The sequence below is a fragment of the Amblyraja radiata genome, chromosome 24 (genome assembly GCF_010909765.2).
Source record: "Amblyraja radiata isolate CabotCenter1 chromosome 24, sAmbRad1.1.pri, whole genome shotgun sequence".
NCBI lineage: Eukaryota > Metazoa > Chordata > Chondrichthyes > Rajiformes > Rajidae > Amblyraja > Amblyraja radiata.
In genome coordinates, this window is record NC_045979.1 from 19,343,365 (window position 1) to 19,365,138 (window position 21,774).

The 21,774-nt window shown below is 41.4% G+C and overlaps 1 protein-coding gene across 5 annotated transcripts in view; it reads right to left on the reverse strand.

Moving 5' to 3' along the window:
- tbc1d22b (TBC1 domain family member 22B) overlaps positions 1–21,774 on the reverse strand; it is a 209,028-nt gene that overhangs the window by 49,981 nt on the left and 137,273 nt on the right. For all 5 annotated transcript variants that reach the window (XM_033042544.1, XM_033042547.1, XM_033042543.1 and 2 more), the window contains one exon: positions 6,019–6,125. In XM_033042544.1, the coding sequence (XP_032898435.1) occupies positions 6,019–6,125 (107 nt within the window). The remainder of the gene's footprint in view (positions 1–6,018; positions 6,126–21,774) is intronic.

Sequence of the window (21,774 nt, forward strand, 5' to 3'; positions counted from 1 at the left end):
ACAAGTACGCGGAGACCACTCACGAGCTTGAGGAAGAGTTACGAAGACCTCCTGCGACCTCCTATGACCTTGTGGCGACCATGCTGCGAGTATGAGTCAAGGGCAAACTCGGCAGAGGTCGCCAATCAGGTCATGAAAGTGGGACAGGGGCTTAACTCAGCGGCACAGGCAGCATCTCTAGAGAGAAGGAATGGGTGGCATAACCCATTCCTTCTCTCTAGAGATGCTGTCTGTCCCGCTGAGTTACTCCAGCATTTTGTGTCTATCTTCGGTTTAAACCAGCATCTGCTTTTCTTTCCTACACATGATTTTTTAACTTGTTGATTTATTAGAGTAAATAATAATTCAGGAAAGGGAGCACAAATAGGCATGACTTAAGTGATTTCGATTAGGCCAACAAAAATTAAAGTGCATGTTTATTTATTGACAGGGGTAAGGAATTATTTAAGAGAATGCAAAGAAAAAGTGCAAATCATGGCTCATGTGTGCTTTCACTGACAGAATTATTAGTCTCAGCTTTATGGGAGACACAGTTTTACCTCATTTTTTAAATGCAAGATAACAAGTCAAGTTAGGTGCAGCAATAAACAGTGTAAAGGGGTTCAGAAGGTTACAAAACGCTTAAGGCGAGTGGGAAATAGTGTGGCATGCAGAGTTCAATAAAGGAATTGATAGAAAGTACTCCAGTTATCTAAATGGTTAGAACCTAGGAATAGTGGAGAAGTAGACAGATGGAGCTCATGTAAAGCACCAACTAAACACATGTTGACAGGGAATTAAAATTATAAATGGAAGATTACCTTTCATCCCAAGGGAAGAAGACAACATAAGGATGGAAGTTACATTTAGGTAGCTTGAACTTTAATTAGACTTTATTTAGAGTACTGTGAGCAGTTAAATGCAAAGGAAGTTATGTTGTTCAGAGAGTACATAGACAAAATTGATTTTGGAACAAGAATGATTAAAATTACTCCCTTCAAACAAATGCAAGATAAATAGATTCAATGGGCAAAAGCAGAGGAGATAACATCTAGCTTAGAGCAACAGCATGTAAACAGGACATTCAGTCCACTGAATCCAGGCCAACTATCAATCACCAATACACTAGTTCTATGTCCGACACACATTGGGACAATTTACTGAAGCCAAATGCACATCTTTGGGATGTGGGAGGAAACTGGGGAACTTGAAGAAAACTACACGGTCACAGGGAGAAAGTACAAACTCTGTACATCATACTTCCATATTCAGGTCGGGTCTCTGGCGTTGCGAGGCAGCAACTCTACAACTGCACAACTGTGCTGCCCTTTCATGTTCCAATGATTATTGAAGAATTTGCGAGGTTGTTGACAGGACTAAACGGCCTGAGCTATATGGAGAGGTTGAGCAGTCTAGGACTCTATTTGGGGCGCAGGAGGATGAGGGGTGATCATAGAGGTGTACAAAATCATGAGAGGAATAGATCGGGTAGATGCATAGTCTCTTACCCAGCGTAGGGAAATTGAGAACTCCAGGATATAGATTTAAGGTGAGGGGGGAAAAGATTTAATAAGAACCTGGGGGGTAACCTTTTCATACGAAAGGGTGATGGGTGTATGGAATAATCTGTCGGTGAAAGTAGTTGAGGCAACGTTTATGAAACATTTAAACAGGTACATGGATAGGACAGGTTTAGAGGGATATGGGTCAAATGCAGGCAGGTAGGACTAGAGTAGATGGGGCATGTTGGTCAGTGTGGGCAAGTTGGGCTGAAGGGCCTGTTTCGATGCTGTATGACTGATTTGATTGGGTACGCAGGAACAATGCATCCTATTGCTTGGTTGATTTTGCACTTCAAATGAGAGCGAGACCAATCATGTGATACCTGGAAACAATACTTCACACAAAGGATGGCAGGAATCTGGAACTCCCTCCCTCTAAAACCTGGCTTAATTGAAAATAAAAACCGAGATAGGTCAATTTTCAACAAGCCAAAAGTGTCAAGTGTGAAAAAACTAAGCGTCATAGATGGAATTATGAAAGAGATCACACATGAACTATCTGGATGACAGAGGAGGTTTAAGCAGTTAATGGCCCTTTCCTGTTCCAATGGTTCCATGCATACATTCAGATGGCTGAAAAAATCATCGGGACTTGTCTTCCTTCAATCCGGGACATTGCGTGCAAACGTTGCTTGTCCAAGGCCAACAGCATTATAAAAGACCCCACACATCTCCATCATGGACTATTCACGCTGCTGCCCTCGGGCAAAAGGTATCGCAGTATAAGGAGCAGAACGGCCAGGTTTTGCAACATCTTCTTCCCCCGAGCCATCAGACACTTGAATTCCATATAATGTGCCGCCACTATTATCTATTTTATCTTTTTATCTATTTTATCCTTTTGTTATTTTATATTGCACGGTGAGCCAGATGCAACAAAATTTTGTTCAGACTTGCATTTGTTGGTGTATTTTTGAATGACAATAAAGTCTTTGATTGATTGATTGATTGATTGATGCAGGTGTCATGGGTTATGGGGAGAAAGCAGGAGAATGGGGTTAGAGGAAAAGATAGATCAGCCATGATTGAATGGCGGAGTAGACTTCATTGGTCGAATGGCCTAATTCTGCTCCTAGAACTTATTAACATATTTCAATCTAAATTTGTGACCAAAGAGTCATCCCTTCACCAAACTGATTGAATGTTCTCATAGTTAATAAACACAATACTGGTATTAAGATGCTTTAGTTACTTTGATCCTATGCACTACAAGATCCTTATCCCACTTTTTGAGAATTGGGAGACCAACACACTTTTATATCGGCTTTAGTTGCATATCAAACTCTGTTAATAATTAGTTAATGGCAGTTTTGGGTGGCACAGTGGTAGAGTTGCTACCTTACAGCGCCAGTGACCCAGGTTTGTTCCTGACCATGGGTGCTGTCTGTATGGAGTGTGTACATTCTCCGTGACCATGAGGGTTTACTCAGGGTGCTCCGGTTTCCTCCAACACTCCAAAGACATGCTGGTTTGCAGGTTAATTGGCTTCGCTAAGTTGTTAAATTGTTCCAAGTATGTAAAATAGTATTAGTGTAAGGGGATCGCTGGTCGTCGCAGACTCTGTTTCCGCACTGTATCTCGAAGGTCTAAGATGAATCAAAGTGAACAAGAGGAGGCAGTATCTTGTGCAAAAGGATCAAGTTAATCAGAAAAAAATCTGTGTTCATGAAAGAGAACTAATGAATATGTTACAGGTATTAATAAGATCTTAAATAACATTGATTGGATTACTTGGGCAAAAGCAAAGGTGAAAGCAGCAACTGTAAGGTCACAATATTTTGAAAGCAGAGCTTTAGTGGGATAGACCCAAAATAGTTGTTTCTAGCCACCTACTCAGTCCTAGAATTAAAACACCGAATACAATTCATGAGTTGATCTTCTGACATCCTATGTGCTAAGACTCGATTTTTTTCTCTGGAGACCCATTCAAAAAATTCATCATGTTCTGAGCGAAATAGTTATATCGATCCATCCGTTCATTTTCTCTCTTCAGAGCTACATTCCCTGAAACCTTGTGGTTGTTCTCAGGACCTTATTGCTTTTTGACACAGAACAAGAACAGTGCAGCACCAGATTTCCACTGGGCTCTTTCACATTGTTTCCAATTTAGCCCGATTCAAAATGTGAATGGATGGGGTAGGAACGGCTTGAAACAGATAAGAAACCTTGATCAAAGACACTGGGTGCTGGAGTAACACAGCGGGTCAGGCATCTCTGGAGAACATGGTAAGGCGCCATTTCTGAAGGTACCGAGTCGAAACGTTACCCATTCATGTTCTCCAGAGATGATGCCTGACCCACTGAGACACTCCAACATTCTATCTTCTTTTACAAACCAGCATTTGCAATTCCTTGTTTCCACACCAAGAAACCTTGAATGTGTATCTGTCTCACTCCGTCCGCTAAGTCTCAAATGACAAACTTGGGTAAACTATGCTGGCCCAACTGGGGGCTGTGGCGCAGTGGTAGAGTCGCTGCCTTACAGTGCCAGAAACCCGGCTTCGATCCTGACTACGGGTGCTGCCTGTACAGAGTTTGCACGTTCGCCGCATGATCGTGTGGGTTTTCTCCGTGTGCTCCGGTTTCCTCCCACAATCTAAAGACGTACAGGTTTGTAGGTTAATTAGCTTCAGTAAAAATTGTAAATTGTCCCTAGTAGGTAGGATTCAGTCAGAGTACGGGGATCGCTGGTCGCCGTGGGCTTGATGGGTCGATGGGCCTGTTTCTGTGCTGTTTCTCTAAACTAAACTAAATAGCAACAGCAAGATAAGTCAAGGCAATGGACGATGCGGTGGTAACAAATTAAAAATTGAGATCTACAGTGCCGTCCATAATGTTTGGGACAAAGACCCACCATTTATTTATTTGCCACTGTACTCCACAATTTGAGATTTGTAATAGAAAAGATCCCATGTTGTTAAATTTCATAGCGTCAGATTTTAATAAAGGCCATTTTTATACATTTTCATTTCACCATGTAGAAATGACAGCAGTGTGTTTATACATAGTACCCCCATTTCAGGGCACGATAATGTTTGGGACACAGCAATGTGATGTAAATGAAAGTAGTCATGTTTAGTATTTTGTTGCATATCCTTTGCATGCAATGACTTCTTGAAATCTCCGATTCATAGACATCACTAGTTGCTGGGTGTCTTCTCTGGTGATGCTCTGACAGGCCTGTATTGCAGCCATCTTTAGCTTATGCTTGTTTTGGGGGTTTGTCCTCTTCAGTTTTCACTTCAGAATATAAAAGTCATGCTCAATTGGGTTCAGGTCAGGTGATTGACTTGGCCACTCAAGAATTGACCATTTTTTAGCTTTGAAATACTCCTTTGTTGCTTTAGCTATGTTTGGGATTATTGTTTAGAATGAACCACCGGCCAATGCGATTTTAGGCATTTGTTTGAACTTGAGCAGATAGGAAGTGTCTATACACTTCAGAATTCATTATGCTGCAACCATCAGTAGTTGTTACATCAATGAAGATAACTGAGCCTGTACCTTCAGCAGCCATACATGCCCTGGTCATAACATCCCCACCACCGTGTTTCACAGATGAGGTGGTATCCTTTGGATTTTGCGCAAGTCCTTCTCTCCTCCATACTTTGCTCTTGCCATCACTCTGATATAAGTTAATATTCGTCTCATCTGTCCACAAGACCTTCTTCAGGAACTGTGGTTGCTCTTTTAAGTACTTCATGGCAAACTGTAACCCAGCCATCTTATTTTTGCGGCTAACCAGTGGTTTGCATCTTGCAGTGTAGCCTCTGTATTTCTGTTTATGAAGTCTTCTGCAGACAGTGGTTATTGACAAATTAACACCTGAAGAGTGTTTCTGATCTGTCGGACAGGTGTTTGGGGATTTTTCTTTATTATAGAGAGAATTTTTCTGTCAGCAGCTGTGGAGGTCTTCCTTGGCCTGCCAGTCCCGTTGCAATTAATAAGTTCTCTTTCTTCTTAAGTAGTGCTCTCTTTCTTCTTAATGATGTTCCAAACAGTTCATTTTGGTAAGCCTGTTTGGCTGATGTCTCAAATAGTTCTATTCTTGTTTCAGTCTCATATTGGCTTCCTTGACTTTCATTGGCACAACTTTGGTCCTCGTGTTGATAAACAGCAATAAAAGTTTCCAAAGGTGATGGAAAGACTGGAGGATAGACTCTGTGCTGAGAGCTCCCTTATACCTGCATTAAGGAGATAATTAAACACACCTAAGCAATTTCAAAGACCTGTGAAGCCATGTGTCCAAAACATTATTGGGGGGGGGGAACTATGTATAAACACTGCTGTAATTTCTACATGTTGAAACCAAAATGTATAAAAATTGCCGTTAATAAATTCTGACAATGTGCACTTTAACCACATTTGATTTTTTCTATTACAAATCTCAAATTGTGGAGTACAGAGGCAAATAAATAAATGATGGGTCTTTGTTCCAAACATCATGGAGGGCACTGTATCAGATAATCAACCTTACCTGTATTCCATCCAATAGCTTGCTCATACACCAGAAACTATCGGCTTCAATGTTCCGCTGGACAGTTTCAGACAAGTTTGTGACATCAAAGTTTTCCACATCTTCTTCTGCAACGATAAAAATTAAAAGAACTTCACCATTGAACCCACATTTCAATAAATTAATAACCAGATTAGTACAACTAAAACCTTCAGAATTTTCTAACACTCTTTAAACTGTTCATTTGCAATACAGTAAGGAAACAAAAAACGTTACACAAGTTGTGCATCATTTAAAAGTTAATTAGCTGCTAGTATCATTATTATCATCAAGACTAGACACTAGACTAGCTGGAATAACTCAGCGGGACAGTTAGCATCTCTGGATAGAAGGAATGGGTGACATTTCGGGTCGAGACTTTTCTTCAGACTGAGCTCAGGGCAGAGGGATACAGAGATAAGGAAGGGTAAGGTGTGAAAATGAGACATCAAAGGGGATTGGGTTCAAGGAAAATGTAGAATAGATCATTGTGAGCTCGGGGAAGGTGTCAACGAGGCATACGGGGCTAACATTTAATTAGGGGGACAGTCAGCCTGGTCAGAGAACGAGGATGGGAGAAAGAGGAAAAACAAGGATTACTTGAAGTTAGAGAAGTCAATATTTATACCACTGTATAAATATTGTAAGCTGCCCAAGTGCAATGTGAGGTGCTGTTCCTCCAGTTTGTGCTGGGCCTCACTCTGACAGTGGTGGATGTCTAGGACAGAATGGTCAGTATGGGATATGGGGGGGGGAAGTTAAAGTGTTTAGTAGCCGGGAGATCAGGTAGGTTTGGGCGAACTGAGTGGAGGTGTCCGATTGAGAATAAATCCATCACAAAATGTACTAATGCTCTTACAAAAGGTCATCACCTCAAACGCAACTCTGCAATGAAAAAGTAAAAAAAATTTGCAGATGCTATAAAACCTGAAATAAAAACAGGAAGTGCTACTAATACTACAAGAACATGAGAATCATCTGACAAAGGCTGTCAATTAAAATAGTATGCCTGTTTATTTCCTCCACACAGATGCTTTCTGACCTGGTGGCTATTTCTGGCACTTTACTTTTATTTCAGATTTTCAGTTTCTGCAGTATTTTCCTTTTGGAGGCAAAAATAACATTGCTACATCTGTACCTATATCAAAAAATTGTGGAGTTACAGACAGGAAAGAAGGCCGTCAAAGGATGCAACAGTGTAGATCAGTTACAGATATGGGTGGAGAAATGAAAGATATGGCTTAATCTGGATAAGTGTGAGGTGCAGTACTTTGGGAGGTCAATTTGCCTTATGGAAAAACTTGTTAGAGCAGAATTATCTGTGTGAGAATCAGGATGTCGTGTTGCATTTTTGCTAAACTTTGGTCAGGCAAGTTTGGAGTTTTATGTGCAGTTTGGGTCACCCTAATACAAGAAGGAATGAGGAAGCCTCAGGGAGTGTGCAGAAGAGATTTAGCAAGATGTAGCCTCAAATAGTGGGTCATAAGGTCATAAGTGATATAAGCAGAATTAGGTCATTCGGCCCATCGTTTACTCCGCCATTCAATCATGGCTGGTCTATCTCTCCCTCCTAACCCCATTCTCCTGCCTTCTCCCCATAACCCTTAACACCCATACTAATCAAGAAACTACCTATCTCTACCTTAAAAATATCCATTGACCTGGACTCTACAGCCTTCTGTGGCAAAGAATTCCACAGATTCACAACCTTCTGACTAAAGAAATTCCTCCTCATCTCCTTCCCAAAGGAACACCATTTAATTCTCTAGTCCTAGACTCTCCCATTAGTGGAAACATCCTCTCCACACTCACTCTATCCAAGCCTCTCACTATTCGGTACGTCTCAATGAGTTCCCCCCCTCATTCTTCTAAACTCCATCGAGTACAGGCTCAGTGTGGTCATATGCTCATTATAATATGCTCATTATATGTTAACCCACTCAATCCTGGGTATCAGCCATAAAATTACACTGACTTGGATTGTTTAGTCTGAAGTGCCAGAGGTTGAATGGAGACCTGTGGGAAGTTTATGAAATTATGAGAGCAATTTTCCCAGTGAGGAAATGTCAAATGCAAGAAGGTGCAGCGTTAGGTGAGGGGGAGGAAGTTTAAGGGTAATGAGCAGGGCAAGATTTTTTTTTAAACAGAGAGACTGGTGGGTGCCTGCAATGTGCTTCCAGTGGTGGGGATGGAAGTGACGTTTAAGAGACTTTTAGATTGGCATGTGAATTTGGATGGTTCATGTACAGCAGAAGAGATTAGTTTAATCTAGTCTCACGTCTGGCACAGGCATTGTTGGCTGAAGGGCCTGTTCCTGTGCTGTACTGTTCGATGTTACATGCCCCTATTCAAAGTAACTTTCTCCCCAATCAAATTGCAAATTAAATCAAGGCAAGCTGCATGCGAATACCTTATAGTTCAATTCTGTTGTGAAAATAAATGCATAAGCATTGTAATTGAACAATGACATTTCTTTCCTTGGTTAGAAACAATTTGAAAAACATTGCAATTTGACTTGAATCAGCTGTTCTTTTGTAGCTTATTCTGGCATCTCATTTAAAAACAGCTAAGACAAAGCATACTTTCATTACACAGAGGGATGCACAAATCTAGCAGGCAAGGATTTTTTCAGTTATTATAAACACTTTCCCCTAAATATTTACTGAATGCCACTCATTACCTCGTACAATAAAGTGGTAATAAATCACCTAATAGCCTCTGTGGAAAAGTAGTCATTTAACTTAACCTAAAATATTCATTTTTTTCTTATTTTAATTGACACTTTATTATATTAATAAAATAAATCATGCACTTTGTCTATCTTGAACTTGAACCCTTTTGGTTGGCTTTCCTCTGTTTATGTCATCACACCCTAACACCAAATTGAATTTCTGAAACATTTGCAAGAGTAATCAATTCCCTTTTGCACCAGAGATATGTATATGATGTTTGCACAAACAGAGGTATATACAAACAAGATGCATGGTGATGATTGATAACGGGATGCTGGAGTCCCCATTGTTTTGGCAAGCCTAGCATAACTCATTTTAATGAGACACTGCTATATAAAACAAATACGGGTTGAAAGCACGCTCACTAACTGAAGTGCATATGAAATATTCAGTCAATATTTCAACCAGCAATGAATGCAACAGTGAGATTGCAGATTTAGACTTTAGAGATACAGTGCAGAAACTGGCCCTTCGGCCCACCGAGTCCAGCGATCTCCCCATACACCAGCACTATCCGACACACTAGGGACAATTTATAACTTTTACCAAAGCCAATTAACCTACAAACTCATACGTCTTTGGAGTGTGGGAGGAAATGGGAGCACCTGGAGAAAACCCACACAGTCGCAGAGAGAACATACAAACTCCATACATGTAGCACCCGTAGTCTAGACCCGGTCTCTGGCATTGTAAGGCAGCAACACTACTGCTACGCCACTGTGCCTTGTTCAAAACCATCATGTCAGTAATAATATCATATCTCCCAGAAGCACCAAACGGTCCAAAAAAGTAGCCCTATTACACCAGACTCGGGTTTGATCCTGATCTTGGGTGCTATCTGTGGGGAATTTGCATGTTCTCTGCGTGAATGCCTGGGTTTCCTCCGGGTGCTCCGGTTATTCCCCACATCCCAAAGATGTCTGGGTTTGTAGATTAATTGGTCTCTGTAAATCGCCCCAAATCTATAGGGTGCGGGTGCGAAAGTGGGTAACGTAGAACCGGTGTGAACAAGTGACCGATGGTCGGCATGGACTCGGTAGGCCAAAGGGCCTGTTTCAAAGTTGTACATTTAAACTAAAGAGGAATTCCTCTACGAGGCAGCTTCAGTTCCTAGTGCTGTCATTTATCCTTTTCCTCCCGACAACTCCACCGAGCTACCATTGAGGAAGAAACAGATTTATTACACAAAATACAAATTGCTGGAACTCAGCAGGCCAGACATTTGTGGAGGAAACAAGATGTACAATGTTTCATTTCTGGGCCCTTCTTCCCAAAATGACATCTGTCCATTCCCTCCACAGATGTGGCATGACCTGCTGAGCTCCTCCAGCAATGTGTGTGTTTTGCTCAAGATTCCAACATCTGCAGTTCCTTGCAAGTCTTCAGGTTTATTGAACATATCTGCATGCAAGATCCTGCCACACTATAACCACCCTACCCTATCCCCACCCAGGATTCCAGTAACGGTTCCATTACAATATCCCCAGTCTAAATGCTGGACAACTATTCAGCCCTCAACCTGAACTGCGTGCATTTGAAGTAATGTCAAAGGTCATGGAGAAAAGGCAGGAGAATGGGGTAGAAAAGGAAAAGTAAATCAGCTATGATTGAATGACAGAGTGGACTCGACGGACAGAATAGCCTAATTCTGCTCCATTGTCTTATGGTCATATAATTCAGTACCCTTTATCTCACTAGATCAAGGGTTCCCAACCTGGGGTAAATTTACCCCCAGGGGGCAAATTTCGCCTACCCAGAGGGTAAATTTGTTGATTCTGGATTTGTACATATTTTTTCTCATTGACTGACTGTGTTTGATTCTGGTATACTGGTATCTGTTCATCATTAGATGTTCATAAATAAGTGAACTAACATTGTTATGTGCTATTATAGTTGCCAGGGGTAAATGGGACGAAAAAGGTTGGGGACTTCTGCACTAGATCTTATCACACAATTAGAGTCATACAGCATGGAAACATCCCAACTTGCCCATGTTGACCACCATGCCCCATCTACACTAGTCCCACCTATTGCGTATGACCAATATCCCTCTAAATCTATCCTATCCATGTACCTGTCTAAATGTTTCTTAAACTTTGCGATAGTACCTACCTCAACAACATCGTCCGGCCACCCGCACCATACACTCACCAACTCTTGGTAAAAAAAGTTTAACCTCATGTTCCTTCTAAATCTTTTCCTTCCCACACGTTAAAATTGTTGGCACGCAACTCATTTGCTCACAGGAAAAATTAGGCTCTTTCCACACTCACTCTTCCTGTCAATCCCATAAGATTTCAGCCATTTCACTGCGATATTCACAAACACCTAACTGCTGGTGAACAAGCCGTACCACTTCCCCCAGACTTCCACACCAATGAAGATCAATGATCAAGTCTTTCTTCCCAAGGCCCTGCTCAAGAGTGATTTTACCTTGTTTTCCCCAATGAACAATTGTTGCCAAATAGTCCCGGTTGTGCAAGATTTATGAACTAGTCTTTGGAATGTAAATAATGTTGGCATAATTAACTAACTTCCAAGAGATAGCAGTAGGCTTTCTTGAAATACTACAGTCCTTGTAAGTTAAAAAAAAATCAAACTGTTGGAGCAATTCAGGTAGCATCTGTGAATGGAAAAGGACAGAGGTTTTGTGTCAGGACTCTTTTTATTTAGAGATACAGGGTGAAAACAGACCCATCGGCCTGCCAAAACCACGGCGCACAACGATCACATATATACTAGTTCTATTCTATACGCTAGGGACAATTTTACAGACGCCAATTAACCTACAAACCTCCATTCTTTGGAATAGACAATAGACAATAGGTGCTGGAGTAGGCCATTCGGCCCTTCGAGCCAGCACCGCCATTCAATGTGATCATGGCTGATCATCCACAATCAGTAGCCCGTTCCTGCCTTCTCCCCATATCCCCTGACTGCTATCTTTAAGAGCCCTATCAAGCTCTCTCTTGAAACTATCCAGTAAACCGGCCTCCCCCGCTCTCTGAGGCAGAGAATCCCACAGACTCACAACTCTGTGTGAAAAAGTGTTTCCTCATATCCGTTCTAAATGCCTTACCCCATATTCTTAAACTGTGGCCCTTGGTTCTGGACTCCCCCAACACCGGGAACATGTTTCCTGCGTCTAGCGTGTCCAAACCCTTAATAATCTTATATGTTTCAATAAGATACCCTCTCATCCTTCTAAATTCCAGAGTGTACAAGCCCAGCTGCTCCATTCTCTCAGCATATGACAGTCCCGCCATCCCGGGAATATGGGAGAAAATTGGAGCCACCGGAGAAAAGCCGCCTGGTCACAGGGAGAAGGTACAAACTCCATACAGACGGTAGCCCCAAAGTCAGGATCGAACCCTGGTTCTGGTGCTGTAAGGCAGCAAACTCTACAGCTGCACCACAGCTCCGACTCTTCTTCAGACTGGTGGATAGAGGGGAGATAGTTGGTTGAAAGAGGTGAAGAAAAGGAGTCCTTCTAGAGCTGGCAAGTAATAGGTGGATACAGGTAAGGAGGGGGTCGATTGGCAGATGTCAGGTGGGAAAGGGAAGGTGATATTAACCGAAAATAGACGCGAGAAGTGGAAAAGATAAAGACCCGCACGTCTTTGGAAAGTGTGAAACTGGAGCATGCAGAGTAAACCCATGCGGCGCAGGAAGAATGTGCAAACTGAAAACAGACAGCGCATGAAGTCAGGATGTAACCGGGTCTTTGGCGCTGTGAGGCAGCGGTTCGACCAGCTGCGCTATTATGAAAATTCCAACAAAAAAATATTTTCCAGGTTCTCTTTCAACTTCAAGTTTATAAATATTATAGCACAATATATAACAAATTCATAGCAGCAATCCGTAATTATATTTTAGTTTTAAGTGACAACAATGAAAACAGTGATCATTTATAAAGCCTTTTAAAGACCACTGATGCAAAAATGTTGTCAAAACGCTAAATATAGTTTAATTGCCTTTTCATAGCAACTTGTGAAAATCATGCAGTCTCGGGCTTAATCAACATTTTGGAAATAAAGCAACAAAACAAAAGTTTAATTGGCTGGATTTTGTAGCAGCAATTACAGCAAAACTCCTGTATATCATCATCACTGTGCAAATTACACCAACTGCGCTTTGTACAGCTAACCAATTACAGCCAATAATTCAGCCACTCTTGACGCAGAGCTGTTTGCAACCATCTAGTAAAATCATGATAAATTAATTTACTAATGGGAATTTAAGACATTTTAAACAAATCCCCTTGTTAAAGATGTTAACAATGTTTTGCTTTATCACAGACTTTAGAGATACAGAGTGGGAACAGGCCCTTCAGCCCGCCGAGTCCGCTCCGACCAACGATTGACTAGCACTATCCTACACACAAGGGACAATTTACAATTTTACCAAAGCCAATTAACCCAGAAACATGTATGTCTTTAAAGTGTGGGAGTTGGAGGAAACTGGAGCACCCGGAGAAAACCCATGCGGTCACAGGGTGAATGTACAAACTATACGAACACGGGCCTCTGGCGCTGTCAGGCTGCAACTCTACTGCTGTGCCACTGAGGCTCTCTCAACACATTTTTTGGAACAGCGTACTACTCAATGTTTGCTTAACAAAACCGGATTCTAAAATATTGACTGTTCAATGTGTTTTAATGCCCCAAATGTTTCAAGGTATATTCATTTTAAAAATAATTTGTATAAAAGATCACATGATATTTCAGCTTCTATCTTAATAGTTTCTCTACCATTATTTATTCTAGTGTATCTGGGTGTAGCAGAGAAGTTTTGCATTTATTGCCCATGTCTTATTGCCCTTGAGAAGTTGATCAACAACCACCTTCTTGAATTCATGGAATATAGTGTTGAAAAAGGCCTTTCAGCCCTTCAAGTCCATGCCGACCATTGATCACCTATTCACACTGGCTCTATATTATCCCACTTTCTCCCTGCACACTAAGGGCAATTTTACAGAGGCCAATTAACCCACAAGTCTTTGGGATATGGAACAAAAACGGAGCACCCAGAGGAAACCCACGCGCTCACAGAATATGCAAACTCCACGCAGACAGCATCTGAGGTCAGGATCGAACCTGCTGTGAGGGGTGGGGGCAGTTCTACCTGCTGTGCCGCCTTTCTGGTACTCCCACAGTGCTGCTCAGTAGGGACATTCGATGCCACAAACCCAGAGACAATGAAGACTGGTGATGTGCTTCAAAATTAAGACATGGAAGGTAACATACAGCTGGAGGTTTTCCTATGCCTATTCTCTTTATTCTTCTCTCTGGTGCGATTTGTGAGGTGCTAATGTGGCTTGAGTGCGTAGTTGCAATGCATTTTGTAGCTGGCACATACAGCAACCACTGTCCATCAATGGTACAGAAATGAATGAGGTGGTTGATAGGGAGCACATAAAGCAAGCCACATTGTCCTGGATAATGTCAATCTTCTAGAGATTTATGGAGATCTTGGCACAAATTGAGATTGTTACATCACACTCTCAGCTTGTGCCTTGTAGAAAAATTGTAAGTTTATGTCATAGGAGCAGAATTAGGCCATTCGGCCCATCGAGTCTACTCAACAATTCAATCATGGATGATCTATCTTTCCATCTCAACCTCACTTTCCTGCCTTCTTCCCAGAACAATGGCCACCATTTTAATCAAGAATCTGTAAATCTCTGCCTTAAAAATACCCAATGAGTTGGCCTCCACCACCATCTGTGGCAGTAAATTGATAACAATGTTGAAATCCATTAAGATGGCTAGACTAGAGTACAGCTCTTCAGTGCTACAGCTGGGGCGCTGTCTAGTCCTGTATCCTGTGATATGTCCAGTGCAAATTGAATTGGCTGAAGACAGTGATGATGGGATCATCAAAATCAAGAGAGATCACCTGCTCAGCATATCTGGTTGAAAATGGCTGCAAATGGCTTCCAATTAGCACCACGATCATTGATAATGGAATATTCGACAGCATGATATCAAAATCTTCTTCCACTAGTTAGACTTGAGGTATAGCGTGGATACAGGCCCTTCGAGTCCGTGCCGAACAGCGATCACCCCTTACACTAGCTCTATCCTACACACTGGGGACAATTTTAGAATTTTACTAAAGCCAATTAACCTACAAACCCGCACGTATCTGGAGCATGGGCGGAATCCGGGGCAGTCGGAGAAAACTCACACGGTCACGGGAAGAACGTAAATCTCCGGACAGATAACACCCGTAGTGAGGATCAAACCCAGGTATCTGACGCTGTAAGGCAGCAACTCTACCACTGAGCCACCTTGCTGCCCGACTTCATTATTTAGTTGCCCATCGGCTAACACGACCATATGTGTTAATAAGAATCCTGATTAATAGTGATCAGGATCTAGTGCATTGATCTTTTGGTAAGAGATGCACAGATAGGGTGATAGGTCATGTCACAATGAATTATTTCATCATCTATAGGACAGCAACTTCTCACTATATCACTCCGCACCTCAGGTCTTGAATTCTTCCAATGACTGCAATGCCTGTACAGTCTCACTGCCTCCTAAGATGCAGGAAGATTGCCGAGAAGACCATCTGCCCATTGGAGGTACAGAATATTTGAACGAGTTTACACCTTTTCCAACACATTGATGTGCAGTCACTGAAAACTTTGGATGCCTCTCCTTAACTGGGGAATTCATCATCTTTCAGGTCAAATTCAGGAATAATAATTGGCAGCATCTGCTTCATTCACATTACACCTATTTTAAAAGCTCCTCTCTGGCTTTAAGGATTGCTGGCTGGCTTCAATTGTGCTATTCACTCACAATATTGCCACCTTAATGAGGCGTGCAGCCATTCAAAAGTACATTTAGCACAGGGTTCATACTGCAATCACAGCAATTAGCAGGCAGCAGAGAGTAATTCTGCATTGAAAGTACCAGGCATATGTTAAATGCTTCACTGTGTTTCACTTTCAATGCTACTAAATTTATTATTTATTTTGGATCACTAACACAAGAAAATTTCTCCAGATTTTAAATACCTCCATTATTTTAAATACCTCCAGATCATCCTTCCAGTTTTCCAAACAAGTGAATACAAGCCACTTTTATGTTGCTTGTTCTTCAAATATCATTCAAGCAATTCACCACATACATATTCCAAGCCATGTACCATTCCTGAGCGCAGATGCTTATAAGTGCGCAAAATACCTACATCCCAAAGGCTAGCATATAGCATAGAACTGTACAAACAGTAGGAAGGATCTGCAGTTTATATTGAAGATAGACAGAAAATGCTGGAGTAACTCAACGGGTCAGGCAGCATCTTTGAAGAAAAGGAATAGGTGGCGTTTCGGGTTGTAAACCCTTCTTCAGCACAGGAAGGGGTTGGACAGGCTAGATGCAGGAAGATTGTTCCCGATGTTGGGGAAGTCCAGAACAAGGGGTCACAGTTTAAGGATAAGGGGGAAATCTTTTAGGACCGAGATGAGAAAAACATTTTTCACACAGAGAGTGGTGAATCTCTGGAATTCTCTGCCACAGAAGGTAGTTGAGGCCAGTTCATTGGCTATATTTAATAGGGAGTTAGATGTGGCCCTTGTGGCTAAAGGGATCAGGGGGTATGGAGAGAAGGCAGGTACAGGATACAGAGTTGGATGATCAGCCGTGATCATATTGAATGGCGGTGCAGGCTCGAAGGGCCGAATGGCCTACTCCTGCACCTAATTTCTATGTTTCTATGAACAGGCACGTCATCCCACAATGTCTGTGCAGAAGCCATGATAAACTTGACATAACTGATTGCATTTGTTATAACTGATCACACATCAGAACAGAAATAAATCAAGAAAACTTCAGATGTTTAAAACCTACTGCATTCAGCCCATAGCTGGTTAAGCATTACTTTGTGTTTTAAACATTATTGTCCATGGTAGGTGTGATAGACAAAATTATTGATATGCTGCTGTTGCTTCCCTTCTGTCTCTGTGCTCATTGACAATCGTTTTCTTGCAAATTTTAGCCTAAATCATCTCCTTCTGTAGTTTTTCCACCTACCTTGATCTCTGCAACTCTGGTCGCTGAATAGTTTGAACTGGGTCCAAGTTACAGTAACACCCTCAGCCTTAATGCAAACATCAGTGGCGCAGCTGGCAGAATTGCTGCCTCACGCGCCAGAGACTCAGGATCGACCCTGACCCCGGGTTCTCTCCATGTGGAATTTGCACGTTCTCTCTACGACCACCTGCATTTCATCTACGTTCTCCGGATTCCACTCACAAACCAAAGACATGTGGGTTTGTAGGTTAATTGGCATCTGTAAATTGTCCCCTAGTGTGTAGAAAGTGGATGGGAAAGTGGGATAACATACAACTAGTGTGAATGGGTGATCGATGGGCGGTCGGCGTAAGCTTGGTGGCTTGAAGGGCCTGATTCCATGCTTCATCTCTAAAAGATCTGAATTCCAGAGGCAAGTGGAGAGTGACTGCCCTTGCCTCAAGTTCTCATTTGAAAAATGTGACAAGGAGCCATGGTTTCAAATGGAACCAAAGGGAACAGTCAACTCTGGTTGAATGCTGAAGGATAATTATCAAAAAAACATTATATAAAATGAGAGGCATATATAGGGTAGGAAGTCAGAATCCTTATCGCAGGGTGGAAATGTCCAACACTAGAGGGCATAGCTCAAACGTGTGAGGGAGAAAGTTTAATGGAGATGTGCGTGGCAGGTTATTCTTACACAGAGAATGGTGGGGCCTGGAATGCGCTGCCAGGGGTGTGATGGAGGCAAATACGATAGTGGCATTTATTAGGCTTTTAGCTAGGCACATGGAAGTGCAGGCAATAGAGGGATGTACACACAGATGAGACCCATTTAGCACGGCATCATGTATGTCATAATCATTGTGGGCTGAAGGGCCTGTTCCTGTGCTGTACTGTTATATGTAATAAGACAACCCATGGATATATGAGAAAGCCCAACACAACATTCATGATGAAAAGTAAAAGACGATGTCTCCACCATATAGAAACATAGAAAATAGGTGCAGGAGTAGGTCATTCGGCCCTTCGAGCCTGCACCGCCATTCAATATGATCATGGCTGATCATCCAACTCAGTATCATATATACCACGTCCGACATTTTGCTTCTCACATTTAGAAGTGGGCAGTTACAGCAGCCCTCAAAGAGTTCAACACCATCTGGGATAAATAATCTTGTCACCACCTGTCACACTTCACATGAGCACAGTGGCAGACGGCACAGTGGCGCAGCAGAAGAGTTGCTGCCTTACAGCGCCAGAGACCCGGGTTCCATCCTGACTGTGGGTGCTGTCTGTCAGGAGTTTGTATGTTCTCCCTGTGAATGCATGGGATTTCTCCGGGTGCTCCGGTTTCCTACCACACTCCAAAGACTGATAGATCTGCAGGTTAATTGTCCCAAGGGTATAGGATAATGTTAGTTTTTGAAGTGATCACTGTATCTGTTTCGGTGCTGTATCTCTAAGATAAAGTAACGTAAAGCAAATGCAAAGCAGCAACTTGCCCAAGTTCCTTCAAGAGAACCTCACAAACGTGTTACTTACAAGAATAACAGTGCAGGGATTACTGTACAGGAGTTCTACCAACAGTAATACCTCACACACTCTAGATCTCAAACACTCCTATTTTTTAAAAACATATCAACAGTCTGAAGATGGGTCCTGACCCAAAACATCGTCCGTCCATTCCTTCCACAGAGGCTGCCTGACGTGCTGAGTTCCTGCAGCGCTTAGTGTTCTGCTCTAGATTTCAGCATTTGCAGTCCCTCATACCTCCATCAACAATTCTTAATTGCTGCATGGTAAACAGAAAAGTCTTAACCCAGCAGCACCGAAAAGTATCATCATTAGATGCAATGGCTGAAGCCAACAGCCTGTAAGTGGGGCACTTGTCAGCAATGTGCGCAAATCATGTATGAAAAAATGGTTACAAAAAAAGAAAAGTAATTTGGACATTTCCCAAAGGTTTTTTTTGCCTGCAATTGCAAACAAACACAATAAACTAAGACAAACTGGTACTTAGAGTAATAGAAAAGCAGCAGAGGTCTGCATTATTAATACTGAGTACCCAGCATAAGTGGTCTTAGCTATTCATCACATTTTTTGGTTAATATTCCTTTCTATTTTTTAATTATAAAGGAGCACTTCCCATATAAAAGGCATCTATTTATGTGAAGAAAAAGGGATATAAATAATAGGAAATATTTGCACTCACACTGCTGCTATTATTTGAAAAGATTAATGTACTCCTGTACTTACACTTTCATGTCCTTGTAACCAAAACACTTCAAAGCCGATGAATTACCTTTGAAGTGCATATAAAGTTCTATAAAGAACTGCAGCCAATTTGCACAAAGCAAGTTCCTCAAAGTGTAATGAGATAAGGAGAATAAATAACTCTTTATTTTCCTTGTTCTCCCTCAGAATGTTTACAATTTGCAAACAATAATGTTTTTATCCACCTCATTTGAAATCCTCGGTCTTTCTTTAATTGGACTTCATTGGACTTTATCTTGCACTACATGTTACTCCGTTTATCCTGTACCTATACACTTTGGATGGCTTTATTGTAATCATGTATTGTCTTTCCGCTGACTGGTTAGCATGCCACAAAAGCTTTTCACTGTGCCTCGGTACACGTGACAATAAACTAAACTAATATAAATTTTTGATGTCAATAAATGAAGAGAGAGCAGGAACCCGTTTATGCAGGGAACACAATGCGATTATTATCAGATCATACGAGTTAATTATGTTGGCCAAGAAATAAATATTGAACGATAGACTGGGGAAAGTTCCCCAGTCCAAATTCAAGTAGTGGCATGGACTTCCTTATATTCATAGAGGTGATTGTAGTTAGCATCAGAACCAGAGAACACTGAGCTTGAACAATATATAGAACATAGAATAGTATACCACAGGAACAGGTCCTTTGGACCACAATGCCCTTGCCGAACATGATGCCAAGCCAAACTAATCTCCTTTGCCTGCACATGATCCATATCCCTCCTTCCCCTTTATATTCTTGTGCCTATCTAAAAGCATCTTTAATACCAGTATTATAACTAAGATGATTTTAAGAAATGTAATTTGCCCACAGATTAGGGATATCTTTGCGGAAGGACACAGCTATGTAGAAAAGGGGTAAATATGGACGGCACATAGAACTTGGAGCCAGATAATGCAACAGCAGTGTGACTAAATTTACGGGGTAATTGTTGGTTGGCTTGGACTTGGTGGGCTGAAGGGCCTGTTTCCACACTGTATCTCTAAATTAAAACTCTCACAGAAGGAAAGGAATATAAATGCTGCAAGTCTTCGAAAACGTGTTAAAACCAAGCTGATGAAGGTATGTTAAAGATCTAAATGTTCTTGAGGTATCCAGCTATAAAGCAATGGGTCAGTGACTTTCTGATTTATATTCATTGAAAGGAACTCACTAGATTGTATGCATCTTTACTCGACTTGTGCTGACAAATTACTAAGAGTGTGCATGTGCAATTTAACATAATACGTTGCGGTTCTACACAGACAACCAAACTGCTTTGTTGCATTAGTAAAAAGGCAGTAAATGTCACATTACCAGTCTTTAAAACAAGTAATATTTCATTAAATCCAAAACAAGATAATTATATAAAATGAGATCAGAATGGAAAAGGAGACATTAAACATCTAATTGATTATCAAAGAGAGACACAAAAAGCTGGAGTAACTCAGTGGGTCAGACAGCATCTCTGAAGTAAAGGGATAGTCAAGTCAAGTCAAGTCACATTTATTTACCTTTTATTTTAGGTGTCCCTATACCGCCTGTCCCCATACCTCCTTCCTCGAGACAGTTATGGACCCCGCCAGTCCTTTCAGGTTAGGTAGAGGTGCACTTGCACCTCCTCCAACTTCATCTACTGTATCCGTTGTTCAAGATGTGGGCTCTTATACATTGGCGAGACCAAACGTAGATTGGGCGATCGTTTCGCTGAATACCTTCGCTCAGTCTGCCTGGACCAATCTGATCTCCCGGTTGCCAAACATTTTAATTCTCTTTCCCATTCCCACACTGACCTTTCTGTCCCAGGCCTTCTCCATTTCAGAGTAAGGTTAAACGCAAATTGGCGTGTGCGCGTGTATGTGCATTTGTATGTGTGTGTGTGTGTGCATATGTATACATGCATACTATATAAATGTATATATATACACAAGTACACACATTTTATCATACACCCATTGCTTCCTTGGAGAATAGGCTTGATAATTAATGAGATGTTATTTGCTTTCTTTTCCATTCTTATCTCAGTGGTTAGAAATGTATTCTTGGTTTGCATTTAATGAAATATTTCTTGTTTTAAAGACCAGTAATTTTACATTTACACACAGACACTATATATGCGTGTATATAAAACACCCACGCACAGAAAGTGCAACACATAGATCTTTCATTTGTAACAACTTGATCAGACAGAATTACATTTGGCAAAAACAAACCACATTGTCCAGAAAGTCCAGTGAAAGTATTTTTTATTAAATAAATTGCGCAGACAAAATGGGAACCATTCATGCAGAGATTATATCTACTGAATATAATTCACTGGGTAAGAAACTTGTGCCTCAGTCTTTCAAAAATGATGTAAAACATTTAGAGAGGAAACAGCAGGGTAAAAAAAAAATCGAACTTGAGTGAAATCCACATTGAAGGCAGGATTGAAGAACTTTATCTACTAACAAAGAAAGAGAAAGTACAGGTGTAACACAGCAGGTCAGGCAGCATCTCTGGGGGACATACAGAATAAGTGACATTTAAGGTTGGGACTGAAAGTAAGCATGCATGTACAGCAGGCAGTGAAGAAAGCAAATGGCATGTTGGCCTTCATAGCGAGAGGATTTGAGTATAGAAGCAAGGAGGTCCTACTGCAGTTGTACATGGCCCTGGAGAGACCATACCTGGAGTATTGTATGCAGTTTTGGTCTCCTAATTTGAGAAAGGACAT